Source organism: Dermacentor variabilis, chromosome 4, assembly GCF_050947875.1.
Source record: "Dermacentor variabilis isolate Ectoservices chromosome 4, ASM5094787v1, whole genome shotgun sequence".
Taxonomy (NCBI): Eukaryota; Metazoa; Arthropoda; class Arachnida; order Ixodida; family Ixodidae; genus Dermacentor; species Dermacentor variabilis.
This window is the reverse complement of record NC_134571.1, coordinates 19348911-19368383: the sequence shown is the minus strand read 5'-3', so window position 1 is coordinate 19368383 and position 19473 is coordinate 19348911. Positions and strand designations below refer to the sequence as shown.

The 19473-nt window shown below is 41.6% G+C and overlaps 1 protein-coding gene across 6 annotated transcripts in view; it reads right to left on the bottom strand.

The window, feature by feature from the left end:
- LOC142578751 (uncharacterized) overlaps positions 1 to 19473 on the bottom strand; it is a 90485-nt gene that overhangs the window by 63741 nt on the left and 7271 nt on the right. For 5 of the 6 annotated variants that reach the window (XM_075688287.1, XM_075688292.1, XM_075688290.1 and 2 more), the window contains 6 exons: positions 16628 to 16806; positions 15894 to 15920; positions 12533 to 12632; positions 10232 to 10448; positions 9574 to 9652; positions 5734 to 5912 (listed from right to left, as the gene is read on the bottom strand). In XM_075688287.1, coding sequence (XP_075544402.1) covers positions 5734 to 5912; positions 9574 to 9652; positions 10232 to 10448; positions 12533 to 12632; positions 15894 to 15920; positions 16628 to 16806 — 781 coding nt within the window. The remainder of the gene's footprint in view (positions 1 to 5733; positions 5913 to 9573; positions 9653 to 10231; positions 10449 to 12532; positions 12633 to 15893; positions 15921 to 16627; positions 16807 to 19473) is intronic. The other variant, XM_075688288.1, reaches the window with a different exon arrangement.

The following is a 19473-nucleotide window of genomic DNA, read 5'->3' as shown; positions in this document are numbered from 1 at the left end:
ACAGCACGACATAGACTAATTGTTATCAACAAACAGTTGTTATCAACAGCTGTCATCGAACTTATAGCTTTGCAGAACCGCGAATTCATTCACAAGCAATTAAGAGACATCCTCCTATAGCTTTTTCTTGTCAGCAGAGAAAACCACACATCCTGCTATTCCTATAACTAGAAGCATTTAAGTATTTAAGTATTCTCCAACGTTATGTTGTGGGTGATTGGCATGTTTCTCGTGGTCTGCAATCAGTGAGAAAATTAATTGTTGAATGCCTGAAATGAGGGTACTGGTGAACATGCAGAATTAACTGCAACAATCAGTGCTTTTTGCTTCAGGCCAGCATGAAGTGCTAAACTTCCATTACACATCAACATAATAACCTGAGTTGTTTTTAGCTCCCACGTGCTAACATGGAGTGTCCCGCTTTGCTGCAGGACACGTTACTCCAGATCATTTAATAGCATGCACAGCACTAAGACCCACCAACACTCATGAATGCTGTTTAAACTGCCATGCCCTGATGACTTCAAGGTGAAGTTTTGTATGCTATCAGCAGGGTCCCTATGGTCCTCAGTTTAATATTAAATATCCTTTCTTTTAAATATATAAAATAAACACGAAGAATTCTATTGAAAAGGCCAGAAAATTCCCCTTCCAAACGAAAAGTGCTACCTCCTTCCCATGCCAAGATCTAAAAAAAAATCCCCCCCCCCCCAATGCTTGCTATAAAAAGTCTATGGATGAAGTAGGGTACAACTTGTCGCAATTATGTCAAAGGACTTACTTTCACTAGTAAATGGCTTTTTAGCAATTAGAGCAAAGTTACAAAGTAATAAAGAAGAAAGAAAGCTTCACAAGTTCTGGAAATTCACTATGTTTACTTGACACAATGTACCAGTCGCAATGTGTTAAGCTACTGTAGCTTCTTTTTTCCTTTTTTCTACAGCATGAAACTTGTAGACAACATTACATGCAACAAGATTAAAAGCAGATAAAAGCAGATTGTGCTCTTGATTTTCTAAGATTTGTTATGTTGGCGCCTCAGAATTTTCAGGTTTTACAACTTACAATTGTAACCAGTTAACTTCCTCCAGTCCCTTTAACTCCTGTGACAGTCCCTCTCACTTGGCACAGATATCGCCGTTACAGAAGAGCACTGCAAAACTCAAGATGAAGCAGCTTCTGTGCTAAACACTTACCACGATGCAAAAAAAGAGAACAGAACAGAGCGCAAGAAGAAAGTGCCTTGGCCATGCACAGGGGAAGGAAAGGTGTAATAAGTACGGAGGCACGCATTCTGTCTTCAGTCTAGAAATAGCCCAAAAGCCAGCCGGTCCAAGGCTCATCAGAAAGCATTTCCACAGCCAAGCTCTGTTCATCCCAGCAGTATATGATACCATGCACACTCGTATATTACTGTACTTTCACACTAATAATTTATCCATGCATATAATCCAAACTCTAATAAAAACATTAGGAAAAGAAACAAAAAAATGCATGCAAACAACTTAAGGCAATAATTTTAAGGTTTTTACGAGATAACTGGCATAATCGCAGGTGAATCTCAATACAGTCAAGACAAATGTAATAAATTATTGACTATAACACATTAAACCTAATATGTTTCTTGCCAATATCAGCATGAAACAAATATATACTTATTACGAGTAATATATATAACAAAGGTATTCTTGTGTCCAATGTGACTTCATTAGGAAGTTCGACTGCATCGGCACAAAACTAAGACAACAATGATACATCTTATCATATACACAACAGTAAAGCCTCAATAATTCCAGGTCCTATCATTCATAATGGCTCAAAATTTTCATTACATCTGCATGCATTTCAATGACGAAACTTCAACCCTTTTGGGCAACCTGATAGCAAATAGTATGAAATGCAGACTGCACACCTATACACTTCGCTGCCTTTCTGTTTTTGGGCAACTTTCCCAGAACAATGATGCATGGCCAAAATGTTAATGTCAAGGACTCTAACAGCATGCAGTTTAAGCATACTCGGTACAACTACCATGTGCCAACTGGCAAAGCCTGCAGCTCTGAATCAAATGGGACCCCTTAAGTCTAAGCAAAACCTCAGTCCTTTTGGAGCATGAATTAATGGAGTTCCACTCAACTGGATGTCCATGCTCTAGCCCAGCAACGCGTTATATGCTGTAGCTATACTTATTTAAGCACAAGTTCTGTTCTTATTAAGCAATTTGCAAAGCAGGCGTGCCAATCTGCTTCTAATATCATGGCAGCATTGTGCTTGCTAATGTTACTAACCTTCAGCTAAAAAGAAAATTATTTGCGCCACATATTCTATAAAGCAAGCATCATTTTCTTCCAACATTACGCCAAAATGCAAACTTAATTTTGCTGTGAAATACCAGTCCCGCTCTCATATAGCCATCTTCTATTGCATTGCAGAAAACATGTCAGAGGTGCGGAAGCCAAGTAAAGTTATTTGAACTAGCACTATGTGGCAATTAACCTTTTAGCCTGACAATTTGCTGGCCCCTAATTGGTTAATCTGTTATGGTGAATTACATTTAGAGCAACAAAAGTGCATATTTTGCATTAGACAATTGCTTACGTTAAGGTGAGGGAGGCGACGCCTACAGAACAGTTCCATTCTCTCTCTCTCTCTCTCTTTTCTTTTTTTTTTTTTTTTTTTTCGAGCAAGCATGTCAGGTCTGCAGTATATACTGCCCTGCTGTAATAGTAGGCAGCTTATTCCAGAAATGTCAGTACAACCCCACAACATTCGGGGGCGCTTATACTGCTGACAACACATTATAAGTACGCGAACAAAGGATTGATGACATAGCAAGGAGGTTAAAGGATTAAGTGCTCAGGTCTATTTCAAAGCTGGCCACAGAACATTTTGCTATTGCATTCACTGTCAATGAATGATTTCTGATTTTGCTGACACTACTGTTTCAGCTAAGCTTTTTTGCAAACCTTGCAAACAAACTTTTTCTGGCAAATGTATTATGCTTTGTTTATATTGTCAAATAAAAAGTTATACATCAGCACTACTAGCATAATTAGGACGGGAACAAACAACGCTTAAGAAAGGACGGTGAGAGCACGACAGACAAAATGCCGACTAATAACCCCGCTGGTTTATTCAGGGGAATTCAATACAGTCAACGACCGATTTTCTGGATGTCCGATTTTATGGACATGCTTAATAATTCAGACACTTTTGTGGCACCACTACGTACCATATACAGTCAACGTACAAGAACGTCTGAAATTTCAGGTGCAAAAACTCTTCGCCGTCCAATTTTCCTGAGTCATTGCCATGCCTGCAGATCCGAAACGGTGTTATTGAAGCCTCCACTTATGCCATTTTGATTATATTGCCACCTCAAATAGGCACTCTCACACCCAAATCCACTGGCAGCCATAGCCACCCCCGTGGCAATGCTATGCCACATTATCTGCTTTGGCGTTCGCTACCAACTTTTTGCTGTTTGGTGCAGTATTTTTTATTAAAAGAATTCACCACTGTCAGCAATAGCGCTGATTCTGCCTTTCTAATTTTCGCCAATGGCTTCGAAGCTCGGAAAGCATGACGAGTTGTATAGTGGTGGTTCTCGAAAGTCAGCTTCGCCTCAATACAGCAATGTTAATCAATGAAGCATACAAAAAAAACAGAAAGGGGCAATTGTCACGGGACGCAATATGTACAGTGAGAACTTGATACATATAATGAACCTCAGGGAACCGTGGTAAATTGTTCGTTATTCTGAATGATCATTACAGTGAAAGCCCCAAAATTAATAATTTCACCCATCAACCCATCAGCTCATACGTTGTCCTCATGTGAGCTATACACGAAAACGTTGTTGGCTCTGTGCACGCGCAGTTGCTATTTTCTATAAATACCACCACCGAGCACCACCAAAGCACCATATAATGAGAGTGATGCGTGTAAAACAGACGCTGAAGCCGAGAAAACTACCAAAAGAAAGGTAGCTCCGTGTCGCCTCCAAAGCCCCCACCCCCACAATTTTTCTTGCTTTTTGCTTCTTTTTCACATTTCTTGCTGTGGAAACCGCAACAGTCTAGCTCAAGGCAGACACCTGAAGTACGTCAAAGCGCAAGTGGGCGTAAACAACTCCTCCTGGAAAGTGCAAAGTGCGACCGTGCGACATCTCCGCAAATACGGAGTACGCGAGTACGGAGGTTACATTTCACCGTGCACGTAGTTAGTACGGCCGAAGAAAGAAGTGCGAAAGAAAGAGGCATGCACAGAAAGAAGGAAGAGACGTGCCTCCGTTGCTGGGCTAGAATATCACAGCTAGGTGACACTTTTCTGGGCGGAGCATGCGCTCGCGAAACCTGATGTCGTCACCTCCACCGCTCTCCCACATTTTTTTCTCAAGCGCTATCTCGGCAGACCCATCTGCCGAGAGACCACTCTCTGCACCTTGCCATCTGCTGGTCTACTGTTTCGGCTTCTGTGAAGGATACACAAAAGTCTAAAAATCCCCAGATTTCGGAATATTACTTCGTAGTACTGAGGCATTGTTAACATGACGGGAAACTGAATAACGATCATTATCATGAAAAGTTTGGTATTATGAAGTTCATAGCCCTGAAATATTTTTACAATGAAACTATAAGAAGTCAGCAGGGGATTTCTGAAAAGCTTGTTAGTCTGAAAAGTTTGTTAATGTGGTCTTCGTAGTAACAAGGGTTCACTGTAGTATTCTTTCATTATACATGCGTGCTTGAACCCGCCGTCTCCTCTCACATAATAAGAGTACTGGCCAGCCTTCAGAGCTATTTCGGATGTACCTGTGGAGATTTGAGCCCTTGGGGGCAGTAAAAAACATGCATTCATTTTCTTTCAGGCTGCCTGATTTTTCTGACGTTTTCACAGGCCCTAAGAAATCCAAAAAATCGGACGTTGACTGCATATAGGAAAAGCCTATACAGAGAAGAAGACCAACACAGTATCTGTGCAGAGAAAGAACAGCCATCAAAATTATCACATCATATGCGCTGTTATAACAGGCTTTCACATATTTAACAGATAGCTTATCTCACAGCTATGCAGGGAAAGGGAAGGTACACTGATACAGGAGTTTCTGTGTGAATGAATGAAATATGCTTCACTAATCTTACATGCTCTTTACTCTATATTTTTCTATGACTGTGTTCTTATAAAGGATAGGCTCACAACCACATTCTTTGCAGTGCTGGGCTAAATGGTTCGGTAAAGAGCACTTCAGCCTGCATGCGCGCTCTTTCGGCCAGTCATTCAAACGTCGGCCTGTTTGAATGATTGCAGTGCCTGCACACGACGACAGTAGGTGCAGTCAACAAAGCGCCTTCTGTGTTCCTTCTCGCAATTTTGTTTTCTGAGGCTTTCCTTATTAACTCTGCAATATAACGCTGACAGTTTTTCTCTTACTACTAGCATAACATACCATATTTATCCAATTCTAAAGCGCACTTTTCTGCCTGCAGTGATGTACAAGCACATTAGATTCGAGTATGCAAGCATAAGTACAATTGCAGTGTGCTAACGTTACTGCTATTAATGTTACTGCTATTTCAGAAATGAAGTCTGTTGAAAGCATACGTTTGTTTGTTCTCTTTATCTGTCTGTCATTTACATTACTGAAACAGCTATAACATGCAATACATGAGAGGAAGTCCTAATGCTCAAAAAGAACCAGTTCACTCAGTCCAGAGAGACGGGCTCACTCACCATGTCGTCAATGAAGACACGCTTTGGCGGTCCCTTAAACATGATCTGTCTTGTCTCGCTGCCATCCATGAGCACCACAGCGACATCATCCACAAACTGAACTTTGCGCATTTTGGTGTCAACTCTAATAGTGCCCACAGCTGGAGCAGGCTCTGACAAAGGAGGCAGGTCTTGGACAACTGAAAAGAGATGGAAATAAAAGGCATTTCTTTACTCACACAACTGCTTATTTTACTAGCGATTCCAACTACCGCACACAAACTCATGTTTAAAAAGCAACAGCTTTTGAGACAGGAGTTTGTGCAATTACATAAACCACTCAGACTGGAAAGTTTGGTAGCACTTTGAGCAAGTGGATTTTCCTGCAGCAAGTATCACTTTGGGGTGGCATGGTGCTACACGGAAAACTGTGATGGCAGTGTTAATCAGTAAACCAGCTGACACATTATACAGTTAAACCTCAATATATCAAAGTTAGTAAGGTTCACAATTAGCTTCATTACATCGAAACTTTGCTTTATCGAAATTCAACCTCTTATGCAAATAAGTGGAGTCACCGATGGATTTTTATTACATGGAAGGGGTCACAAGATTTTTGGATTTATCCACACAATCTATCAAACCAAATTTGAATGGGAAAAACATTCAATTTGTTGAAGTTGATATTCGGCGACAAAAAAATATGGTTTTATGCCATGTCAACGATATCTTCCCATCAGTGGTACGAAGTAAAGCTAGCCCCACTTTTGCATCCACTCCGCTTCCGCGGCGGACAGTGTCGTCTGTAGCAGGACGACGCCATCCTGAAAAGCACCGGCAGTAAGGAGCAAATGATTATTCTGTCTCTTGCTTTAATTAACATGTCTCCGAAACTCATGATTACACAACTTACAAAACTAAATGCAAGGAAAGACAGAGTACATGATGTCCTGCCATCTCGGCACGCTTATACTTAGCACACGCGACGATTACCTCAAAAACAGGGTGGACAGGCTGCATATGCACTCAGCCACACTAGAAAAAAAGTGATGCGTGCCTTTTAAATACTTCCATTATATTAAGAATTTCATTATCTTGAAGTTCGTTATATTGAGGTTTAACTGTAGTACATTTGTTGTTTTAGGCAATACAGTCGCTGACCAATTGTTTGGTCATCGATAACTCATACATGCTCGATTGTTTGTAATGCACACAGACTTGTTACAGCATGCCATTCAATAGTTCTCGACTCCACCTGCATGACTGCATGCTAATCCTGCACACTGAGATGAGCAGAAAGAGCAAGATTTTCGTTTCAATACGTTAAAAGCAGCAAAGCTTAATCAATCCAACATTTGCTAACTGCGGCCAAACCACGGGACAAACCAAGCCAAGTAGCTAAGTAGTAAATACAGCTGTAAAGGTTGTATTTGAGGTTTGTCGTGTATGTTCCAACTTTCCAGTGTTTGTTCCTCTATGAGTTAAATAGCAACATGGTCTCGGGTGACTTTGCTGTCGGTATTACGAATTTTGGTCGCTCAAAGTCGTTAAGCTGCTTCAAATGGAGAAAGTGCATTCTATGGCAGGTATCGCAAAACCTCTTTGCCTGAGAGCAAGCGAATTACACTCACTCAAAATGACATCAAATATGATCCTCTGACAGAAATATTACTGAAGCAAGGTTAAGCTGCGCAAAAGTGACCCTATGCACAGAATGTCGCTATGACGATTTTCCCAAATTTCTGTAAAACATTCGAGATTTGAATCTAAAATATCTGATGCCAATGGTCACAAGAACTTGGCTTATAGTTCTGAATGCAAGTAACATCCCTTAGACTGGTCCACCAGCTACACAGAACAAAAGTATTTCTGCATTTCATATGCTTTTTTTTTAGTAGAGATAACCTCAACTAAAGCTTCCTCTGAATCTGGTTATCTTACTACCATATTTACTTGCATAATTACCATGCATTTTTGTCAAAAAAATTGACGCAAATTCAGCTGTGCAATAATTGCGCGAGTTAAATTTCCCGCGAAAAGAAAAAAAAATTTTTTTCATCCCACGTTTGCTGTGGGATGACAACAGATCAATAAGCAAAAAAAAATCACAAAAAAAAAAAAAGGATGGCCGGTGGAGCAAGCCGAATGCGCCGAATGCAATTTTTTTTTCTTCTCGCGAGTACATTACGCACATTGAAACAGTTTCTTCTGTAACAGTAATGAATAATATGGTAAATATTGGCAAGTTTGCGACAATAACGCAGCCATGTCCACTTTGAAGGGACAGAAACAGAGGTGGGTACGCTTAGCTGCCAGTGACATAGAAACACATGATGGGCATGCTGCGGAAACTACGCCATCTGTCTTTACTACTATCCTAATATGGCACATTTCCGCTAAGAGTGGGTGAATATCTTAGCTGTGTTACAAGCATCGACGTATGAAAAGGGTACACTGCTAACGTATCAATGTAAATGTGGCCACTATCGCCCACGATTTGTTGCCGGCCCACGAGTGCAGTCGAGAAGAATTGAAAGGTGCCTTCTTTTGTTGTTGTTTTTGACCAAAACCATTATGAAGCCTACAAATAATAAAGCCAAAGTAAGTTTGGCGGTAGTTTTTTTTTTTTTTTTTTTTCATGGAAATACGGAAAGTGATGGAAGGAATGAAATGGAGCATCTGCTTAAGAATGTTTGGTGCGTGCAGACCGCTTGGTATGTCTTCAAGAGTCGTTCGCATGGCATTCGACAAATGGTAAGCTCGATCATCATTAGCTAGACTTGGCACATGACATATCGCTGCAACAAGTTCGGGGTGCGATCATTACACAGGAAAGAAAAAAAATGAAATTTTGACGACAATATTTAGGGGTGCGATCATTACGCGAGTAAATACGGTACGTACCATAATATGCACCAATCAACATCTGAGAAATAAACTGCAGTACGAAATATTCTCATACCAACACGTGAGAAATGTAGCTTGTGGGTCAGCCGCTATATAAAGTGCAGTACTAGGTCGCTACACTCTTCACTGGTCTCTGTTCCCTGGTTGCCACATACTGCAGCACAAGTTTAAGTGGTTGTTTAACCAGACTGCCTTTAGTTATCCGATTGGTGGACAATGTTACCACATGCACTCCTTTGATAAGCACTTGCTACACTCGTGACAAGTAAAAAATGCTGAGGAGGCTCCTTACACAACAGCTTTCCATTCCTCCATGCTAGTCATAGAAAATTTCCTTTGAGATCTCAGCGGCCCAAACAGGAGACACTCCAGTGGTTCACCAACAACAAGCTTGCATGCCAGTCACGCATTTGGTGCACGAATAAACAAGATCAGTAGATGATGAAGTAGTTGCAGTCAATGACCAACTCAAGGTGAAAAAACATGAACATTTCGGAGAGCATATGGGTTTCTTGCTCACACTCCATGAAACCCATACGGCGCACATTCCAAGAAACCCGTACAGCACAACTTCATCATGTTACCTGACTAGACAAATTTTTGTCAAACTCTTGACTACAAGACCAGCAGATGTGGATACAAAGAATATAGCTCACTGCCTAGACACACACCAGGGGCCTGGAGATAAAAAGAACTCTCTTTGCCACCTCCTGGAAGTACAACAGAGGAGGTGATTTGCTGGAGGATGTATACATGTTCCCATTGAAGAGAATTTGCCACTACGTTCTAAGCCTATCACTGACTACATTTCATAAAACGTGCTGTCTGAAGTCGCACACCAAAAATCTACAAATACCCACTCATGCATTACCTTCCACACAATATCAGTGCATTGTATAATGAATGAATGACAGCACAGAATAGCTGGGATTTCTAACATGCACAAAGCCGTACCTTTATTCATGCCCCCAAATGAAGGTTGGTTCCAGGCTGGGAACCCTGGCCCAGGAGGTCCCCCTTGCCAATTAAGAGGCTGCACAAGATGTGATGCATTAAAACAGAGCAAGCTAACACGTACTTCTTAGATGACTTGCAATATCAAATGAGCACAACAGCGACTAAACAGTTCCAATAAATTAGTCAAACACTACCGAACACAAAGAGGCAAGGTACTTAATTATGCAAGTTTCCTCAGCAACAATTTGTGCTGTTAATCCCTTCATGGATATAAGACAGACTGCAAGCATAACTGATTTCAAAACTGTTGCTTTCCTCTAGTTTATTACTACTGCCTCAGCAATGTGGACAGCACAGCAACCAGAAAGATGACCACCACAAATAGGAAGCGAGCACGAGACAATTGAAAGATTAGACTGCAGGACTCCCACTGGCTATATCATAAGTTAAGCATGTAAGCTTCGCAATGTGTGAATAAATATAACCTGCTTATTTGGTTACGTCATTTCTGTACTCTAGTGCCCATACACTATCAGCAGCACATTCAAGACGTTTCATGTACCCCAGTGCAGCTGCGTTCTCGATACCCCCCATCCTACGCCCCCCCTCACACACACGCAAACAAAAGCAATTAGGAGGCAAGAAGAGCACTGACCACGATGGGTGACTGCGGCTGCGACTTTCGAAACTGGGAGATCTTCTCCAGCTCTGCCTTGAGCTCCCGATGCAAGTCGGGATTGAGACGTCCTGCCCGCATTTGCTCTTCAGTCTGTTGCAGGAATACGTCGGGGTCAGCCAGCATCTCGTACATCTGCTGCTGCTGCTGAAGGCTCATGTCGCTGTTGCCCAACTGGCCCACATGGCTGCGAAACCTGAAAGTACCAGGTCAGCTCTCCAAAATTGCACCCACAATGCACAGCAGCGCCTCTCAAACATTTCAGTCGTTGCAGACTCCATTAGCCACTCGCAGATTAAGGTGCTACATTCTAAACGACAGTTATGTGCCAGTGACGACAAATAAGGCAGAAAACGAAGCTAAAATAAGGGCTTCCCAAGATTATTGCACATGGCAGAAAGGATGTCTGCTTTGCAAAGCATATAAAAATTTATTTACTTTTCACTTGTGTATGAGCCAAACCCTACAAGTTCAGACCCAAGTTAAGAAATAAAGTGCAGCCCTTACATGACAACATACACCCACACATACTCTGGATCCTTCTTCACTTACAATCTAAGGTCAATGACCAAAATGACGATGCCTGTCAGAAACAAAGGTAATGACGCCATAGCAGTAGAATTTCTAAGTTTAGTTTCCAAATCAACCTCGTTCCTTTTCTTTCTAATATCTAGATGAAAGCAGAGCATGTGCTTTACACGGACAGTTTGCAGCGAGTGCAGTGTCAGGAATGATGCTTGCTGTTCTGGCAGACTCTGTGCTGATCTCCACAAACTCTTTTGAGGAGTCCACAGTCTACATTTTGAGAAACACAGATGCTGACCACTAGGCACTTTCATAAAACTGGACAGTCACTTGTAGAATATGCTTACTATCCGGGGCAAAACTTTTAGGGCTCATGTACTCTGGAGTATTTAGTGTGCCTTGAGGAAAGATTTGAGGCATCACACACCTGCTCAAAACTTGTTATGCCAGCAACATTCATTATAAAATTGTTCATACTCTTCGGCAGACAGCACCATACCCGACAAACGATGAACTTTAATATTTGTAAGTATCCCGCGTAGAGGAAGAGGAGGGATTGCAGATCATGGTCAACCATGCGCCAACAAGGACAAAGTGAGGAGTAGACAACACAAGCGCTCACTTCCAATTGATCGTGTATTTACAAAATTGCATCATTTGAACACTCCTTCATGACATCCCAAGACCGAAATGCCGACATCTGGTGGCCATGCCCAGAAACTTTCGACGAAGAACATTAGACTCAAAATTCAAGGCCAATTCAAAGAGGAGGAGGAACAGGCTTTATTCATACACATAAACTAAAATTATTGAGATCACCTTCCTAGCACAATTTCTTGCGGCTAAGGAGCCATTGAGTCCAACACATGCTTAGAGATCATCGGGTGGCTTTTCAAGGTATACGTTTTCATTGTAATGATATCGACTAGTGTCTGGAACTTCCCACACTTCACTTGATGAGAGTTTATATAGTGTCCAGCTTCACCTAAAGATACTTGTCACGTTAAAGCCAAATGGCTTAACCTACAGCCATTTCTACAGTCCAAAGCTCAAAAATGGATTTCAAGGAGTTTAAAAGGCTCTTGAATCTCTCTTTTCAAATTCTAAGTTTTTCAAGGATATTAATCGGGGTGTACAAACCCTGTGTCTAGTAGAGCCAAGCTACAGAACAAGCCTGAGAAACCTACAAAGTGCACATAAAAGTGTTGTTCCATACTTTTCCTCTACCTACACTCTACACAAGATTGTTACAGTGCAGGTGGACTGCATGTACAGTCTCTACCAAAAGTCCTGAAGCCACTGCACTGCAAGGGAAGGCTTCCACATAGGTACAATAAAACCCTGTTCATTCAAATTTCAACAAAATGTCTGAATTAAACTAATGTCGCATTATCACGAGTATCAAGAGAACAATAAACAAATGCTTACAACATCACATGTTTATTGCTGAATGAATCAGCAAATCCAGTTTCTATTTTGTACTAAAGCAGTGTGGAAGCTACAATTCTCATCATCTCGTGAATGGTTAGCAATCTCGGAACCTAAGTCCTGGCAACTTCCTTCAGAGCGCAACTGCAGTGCATGACCCACATCTTCATCAGAGACATGCTTTACACCACCCTGTACACATCCTGATTATTTCTTCAATAGTGAGCTTGTCAACAACAGACCATCAATTAAAAAATAATGAGCAGGAATCACAGCACAGCACTTGCAAGCAATGACAGCCCTTCATAAATGATTCTTGGCTCTTACCTTGGGTCAGACATGAGCTTCCGAAGCACAGGTCTGCCAAAACGGTCCACACATGTTAACATGTGTCCACGGCCATGGTAGCCACCCCTACCCACAGAATCTGCAACAATGCATGAGGCGACAGCACCAGTTAGCAGTGAGCACAAACACTAACCCCACCATTCTAAAATTTTCTTCCACTCAGCGCACAACCCCAGAAAGGGGAAGGGTGCCACCATTAATTGTATGAAGTGTGGTCACTTGGCTTCAATTAATGCTCCCAAGTGATTGGCAAGCCAAAATAACAGCCAGGCATGTGAGTGCTTATTTGTGGGGACGCTCGACTCTCACACATCCCCTGATGTTTTCTCTGAATGGCTCTGGTGTGTTCTGTAAATGCTGCCTAATGGTGATGTTAGCCGGGTGCGACAGGAAGTAGGCTCTTCCTTTTTGGCTCGAAGATGGCAAGCAGTGCGGACATTCCGTATGTGCACCGACCCATGCTCTTCGAGACCGTTTCACAAGGCCTAGGAGCAGGATACAGGAATGGACAAACACAATCATTTGACTGTGCCACCATTCGCATGAAGTACATGCAAACGATCAGGCATTGGTGTCAAGCATGGGGCGAACATATTTGCTCGATATCCAGTCAAGGCGAGTCAGATTTCTTAGATTTGTCACACGCCCATTGGCATGTTCTGTGGATAATAATTTGGCTAGCAGGCATTAGTGTGTGAAAGTTGCAATAAATGCCCTTATAATAGTATGCGTTACTGCGCTGTCGCTCCCTTGTCCCAAGAGCATGTGTGAAACCCCCACAAATTATGTCTCTCAAGCAGCTCCTGCTTACAGGCAGTAAGGCTACAGACAGGGCTGACCGGTGATGCTTCATGGCAAAACCTGTTGCCTGTGACATTGAGACACATGTAACCAGTGGACGTAAAGGAGACACAGACAAAATAAGGCACAAACTAATAACTCTACATATTCATATGCATTTTGATTAAACTCTTAAGAGTGAACAAGCCGCATTCATGTCCATATGGCTTCCTGATCTGCCATTTTAGATTGCCACATGGATCAGGTAAATTGATTTCGTGTTTTCTGTCATAGCAAGTGATGGTGCACTTTCAGATTTATTGCTTTGATGTACTTTAAATGATTCCCTGCTCACAGGGACTATCGGAGCACCACTGATGCAGACACTAGCCACGTTTACATGAATGCGACAGAAGTGTAACATATCAACTTTCAAGCCCATCGCATCTCGTGTAAACGAGGTAATTCACTAGGAAGGCGTGTCACACCAAATGCACCAAACAGAGGTAGTTTGCGATGGAGAATATGCATTTCAGCAGCCCATGTAGAAAGAAGCACATCATATCAGGAATTATGGGAACTCATTCGCTGCGGAATGACAAATTGCCAACCAACTGGCCACTGCCACACTGCAGCCACTGTCACACTGCGTTAAACGAAAACAAAAATGGCAGCTTACAAAGCTGGTCGCATACAATTTCCTTTTACTCATGAGTACATTACACATGTTGAAACAGTGTATTCCTTGTCAATATTATATGTCATTATAAACAGTAAGTTACTTAATTCACTGCATTAACTCAAGTCTGCTTTGAGGAGATATATAAGCTGATACGTCTCCATTCGGCTACCACTAAACATGGCAACAGTTGCAGACAAGCTGGTAAATTTTAATATCCTGATATACAGTAGTACAATATGTTTCTGCAAAATAAGTGTCACACATATTTGCCTAAGTGGACAAATGAAGGAGAACCTGATGAAACGTAGCCAACACCCTGCAGGCAATTTCAGTGCATTTCCTAATGAGGCAGCAAAAACAAGTTTATCAGAAGTGAAAGCACTAACTTTCTCACCGTATTTACTCGCATAATGATTGCACTTTTTTGTTAAAAAAATTGACACAAATTCAGGGGTGCAATCATTACGCGGGTTAAATTTCTCGCAAAAAAAAATAAAAAATTCATCCCAGTTTGCTGCGGCATGACAACAGGTGAACAAATAGGCCGCTGCCGTTGTATGTAGTGCGGGACACCAAAACAAAAATGGCGGCCGGTGGAGCAAGCCGAACACGATATATTTTTCTTCTCGCGAGTACATTACAGGCATTGAAACAATTTCTTCCATATCAGCAATGAATAATATTGTTAATATCGGCAAGTTTGCGGCAATAATGTAGCCATGTCCACTTTGAGGGGACAGAAACTGATGGGCGCGCTTAGCTGCCAGTGACATAGAAACACATGGCGGGCATGCTGCGGAAACTGCGGTATTTGTCTTCACCGCTATCCTAATACGGCACGTTTCCGCTAAGGGTGGGCGAATAGCTTAGCTGTGTTACAAGCGTCGGCGTGTGAATAGGAGACATTTGTAACGTATCAGTGTAAACGTGGCTGCTATCGTTGCCGCTCGCGATTGGTTGTGTGTCCACGAGTGCAGACAAGAAGAATCAAGAGGCGCTTTTTTTGTTGTTGTTGACCACAACCATTATAAAGCGTACACATAATAAAGGCAAGCTTGGTTATAGCTTTTTTTTTGGTCATGGAAGTGTGGAAAGTGATGAAACGGGGCATCTGCTTAAGAATGTTTGGTGCGTGCAGACCGCTTGGCTTGTCTTCAAGAGTCATTCATGTAACGTTCGACAGATGGTAAGTGCTATCATTATTAGCTAGACTTGGCACACGACATATCGCTGCGGCAAGTTCGGGGTGCAATCATTACACAGAAAATTTTTAAAAAATCGAATTTTGATGACAAAATTCAGGGGTGCGATCATTACGTGAGTGCGATCATTATGCGAGTAAATACGGTCAAATATGACACTAGGTGGTGTTAGCTCGCTGGATAGGAAAATGCGCATTCATGTAAATGGTGGCATATGAGTATATGTGTTACGACTAACTAATATGATACGCTTCTACCATATCCACGTAAACGCTCTTACCGATGTGTAGTTTGTCAAGAGGCAGAGTTGTTGCACAATAAAGTCAAAAAAGATGTTTGAGTCAACTGCCTGCTTGCTTGTGAATACAGAGATAAAGAAAGGGAGCCAACCTGTAGCATATACAGCAGCGATGACAAAGTATGATTTAGTTTAAACAATTTCTAAAGTTGTTCAAGAAGCAGATATAAATTTCCGAGAAGACAACAACTGGCCTAGCATTTGGAATCCAAGCCAAAGCAAAAATAAAAGGCAAGCTTTCTACATCAAAGCCAGCCGCAAGTAATCAGTAGAAAGATACAGGAATCATAAGTATTAGTTCAGTGAATCAAATGCTGCTATGCCAGTGAATACTTAATCATGAGTTTTGCACATTCTGAAATAAAAGGTGCAACTTACATTTTAAACTGGCAGCTTCATAAGAAACTAAACAGGAAACAAAAAGGCAGAGTAAAACGAGAATTAGGTGCAGTTTGCAAGGCATGCTCCAGCTATAGCATGCTCCAGCTATAACAGCTACAGGCAGCAACAGCAAGGGGGATGAGAGAATTTGCATATGCATAATACAAACACTGCACTACGCATAAACACTGTATTTGGCTGGGCTAGGATACAGTCAGCGTGTTGTTACATTGGGACAACAGAAAGGGCAATCATTCTTTTATTTCTCTCATCCTTTTGTAATGTTAGGCTGGTTGTACCACTCGAGTGCACTGATGATTGGCTGTTGCACTTTTAGTCCAAGATGAAGCAGTAAGCCAGAAAGATTACACGAATGCTAATGCAGTGTTAATTGTCATTTTATGCTATCACTGTTGAAGTTAGTAGTTTATTTTTATTTAACCATCACTACAACACAGTACAAATTATCACACAAACTGCTAAGAGAGAAAAAGCAAATGCCATGTCTTGAAATCCTTAAAGGACCTTGAGAAGTTCAATGGAAGTAATGTTCACCAACATGTAAGACTGCCCACACAACACCAGGAATCGAACCTCTGGTGCATAATAGGTATTTGTAATGACAAAGGGTTGACAGTAATCTTCACCTTGCTCTCGCTAAAGGAAACATGTCACAGAGATGACATTTATTTTGGAAGCTTTTTGATGCAGCTGGAAAATAAGAGACTCACCCTGCATTTGTCGTAGGTCCTCATCCCTGACGTCCATATTTTCTCGAGCAGGTCGAAGCGGGCTTTTGAATTCATCTGGATGCTTGGCTTTGTACTGTGCCCACCCACGCTGGGAGGCATTTGGAATGCCTCCTGGACGATCAGGCAGCTTGCGATAGTCAAAGTCTGTGAGGCCTTCCCTGTAAACATAATGAGTTCTTACGTGTACATTCAGCAGTGCAAGGCTTCCTACAAAAAATATAATTTGCCACAATTCCAAGCCTCGGACTTGCATTTCCATGCCAATTTTTTTTACATTTACAGGCTGAAAACCCCACCTTGAAAGCCGCTAATTGCAGCCTTTGAACAATCAGTCTGGTTCTCAGGTTATTCTAAACCAGAAATAACACTTGACTTGAATATGACACTTCCCTCCCTTAAAAAACTTTGTATAGGACAGAACCAAGTCGTCAAAATTTCCAGCTAGGATGATTAAAATTTCAGGCCTGAACCCCTTACTGCCCAGTGTTGCAACTTCTCAACATAACGAATAATTGTCAACTCTGCATTACACACGGAAATTACGGGCTAGTTTTGCTTTTTTTGTGTGTTCTCAACATATGGCTGTTTCGATAAAAATGTTTATTCTGGGCAACAATACAAATCGGAAGCAAGCGTGCATCAAGACTATGCTGAATTCCAGCACACACAATTTCACATTTTTCTGTGGTCTTCTACTGATACACCCCCAATACAAGAATAGTCCTAACATAAAACAAGTTTTTGTTCTCATGCAACTCAACATTGATTCTTACCACTAGATACTTCTTGAATGTGGATTGAGCCATGGATTGGCGGGATTTTCTCGGTTGCGAATTTGCAACACCAGGCATTAGTGTCTTAGAATCAACAATTAGGTGCTTATAATCAACAATTTAACGAGTTCTGCGGTAATACAAAACTCAGAATGTGGCTGTGTATGGTGCTCACATGCGTTGCTTATTTTTGAGCACGGGTACAGGGCTTGGAGAAAGGCTTCAACTAATTACAACATGGCATACTCGCTTCATATAACGATTGTACATTCCTTTGATGGACTAAGTCCCACTAAGAACATGTCTTCCACTGGAAAGCGGCAGTAATGACACGGGTCTCAGCGACGAAGATGACAAGGACTATGCATGTATACACAACATCCCCAATTATCACCACAATCAATGAGGACGGGGGAGTCAAAAACTGCAGTTGCTCCAGACGTGTGCTTTTTAGCAATTGAAAAGATATAATGAACGAAGATATCTTGCATTGAGAAATGTGATAGAGTGCAGTGGCAAAAATCTACCCGAGATTGAGAGGGTGAAAACTGCGGTTGAATATTTGCGGATTTTCCTATTGAGCGGCATGCTGTATAAGAGGAAAGTGACGTTGCTCCAAAGCAGAGTGGCAGACCCATTGTTCATGAAAACAATTTTAGTGGCAAAGACGAGAGGGTCTCACAAAGCCAGTTCCAACTTTGGGCGTCAGGATGAGCATGCCGGGCAGTGCCTACTTGTAAAGAAACATGCAGCAGAGGTGCAAGCAACCTAACTGTAAAAAACAGATGGTTTTCATGTGTTCCAAGTGAAATGTCCATCTCTGCCTCAATGAACACAAGAACTTCTTCAATATTCATCAGCATTTGCACCCAGCATGACCGAATTCATAAGCTTTTTAAGACAAAAAGCGTTCTGGAAGACAAGAACCAGGCATTATTGGAGTAAGTGCCTGCGGTACCTGAATAAAATTTCATTATTGGCCAAAGATGAGCTAAATGTCAAGTGTTGCAAGTTCGCAACATACCAACTTTGAGAAATACAACTGTGCAATGAAGTTTTCCAGGGCAGTTTTTTAACATAAGGACAGGAGCGAAATAAACCACCAAATTTCAATTTTTTCTTTCAATTTTAAAATATATCAGGCATCAAGGGCTTATTTATTTCACTGTCCTTCTAATGTCATTATTCTGGGCAAAATATTTGTGGTAATATTTCTTTAAAAGATCATAGTACATGCTACACTACGAAGTACAACTAGATTTTGCAAATGCAGTTTTTTTTTTCTTTTGCATTCTAGATTTCAACTGAAATTCATGACTGGATAACTGGCATAACTAATCTGGCTGTTTGGGCATGTTGGTAAAACATGACAAAAACTTCAAGCGCACAACTAGACGAGGACAGTGAAAGAAGACACACGAGCGCTAACTTGCAACTATTTATGGAGACCTGCGACGCACGGAATATAAAGGCATTTTGTGGCCAAACAAAAACTGCCTCATTCAAAACCGGTTAAGAGGGGCATTGCAAAATCATGTCTTTCCAATGCATTGCATAAGTCTTGTCCTGAACTAATGGTTGCTAGCTTCAATGAACAAACCCTCCGACTGCTTCTGGGTACCCCCGCTCACGTACTGGTCAGTGTTGCCGAAGGCGTCTAAAAACGGAAGTCATCAAAACTGCCTGAGGCTTTGTGGGCTTCTAGTGGAAAGCAGATGTTTGTGGTGATTCCATACATTCACAGCTTGTCACCTTGACTAAAAAGGTTTGGGCAAAAGGCGAACATTCAAGTTGTTTTTTCTGGTCCTGACAAGGTTCAAAAAATATGCAAAATGATCAATCCTGGCGCCTTGCACAAGATTGGGTGCAATAAGAAGCACAAGGACAAGGACGACTTCGTCAAATGCGTGGAATCGACCATGTATAGTATACCAATTTCTTGTAGGCTAAAGTGGGAGGTGTGTAAATGATCGCCTCCGTGAACACCGTAAGACTGTGATGGACAAGTGCAGAGGGTTTCTTATCTGCACTGTAGGAAGTGTGAATCTGGTG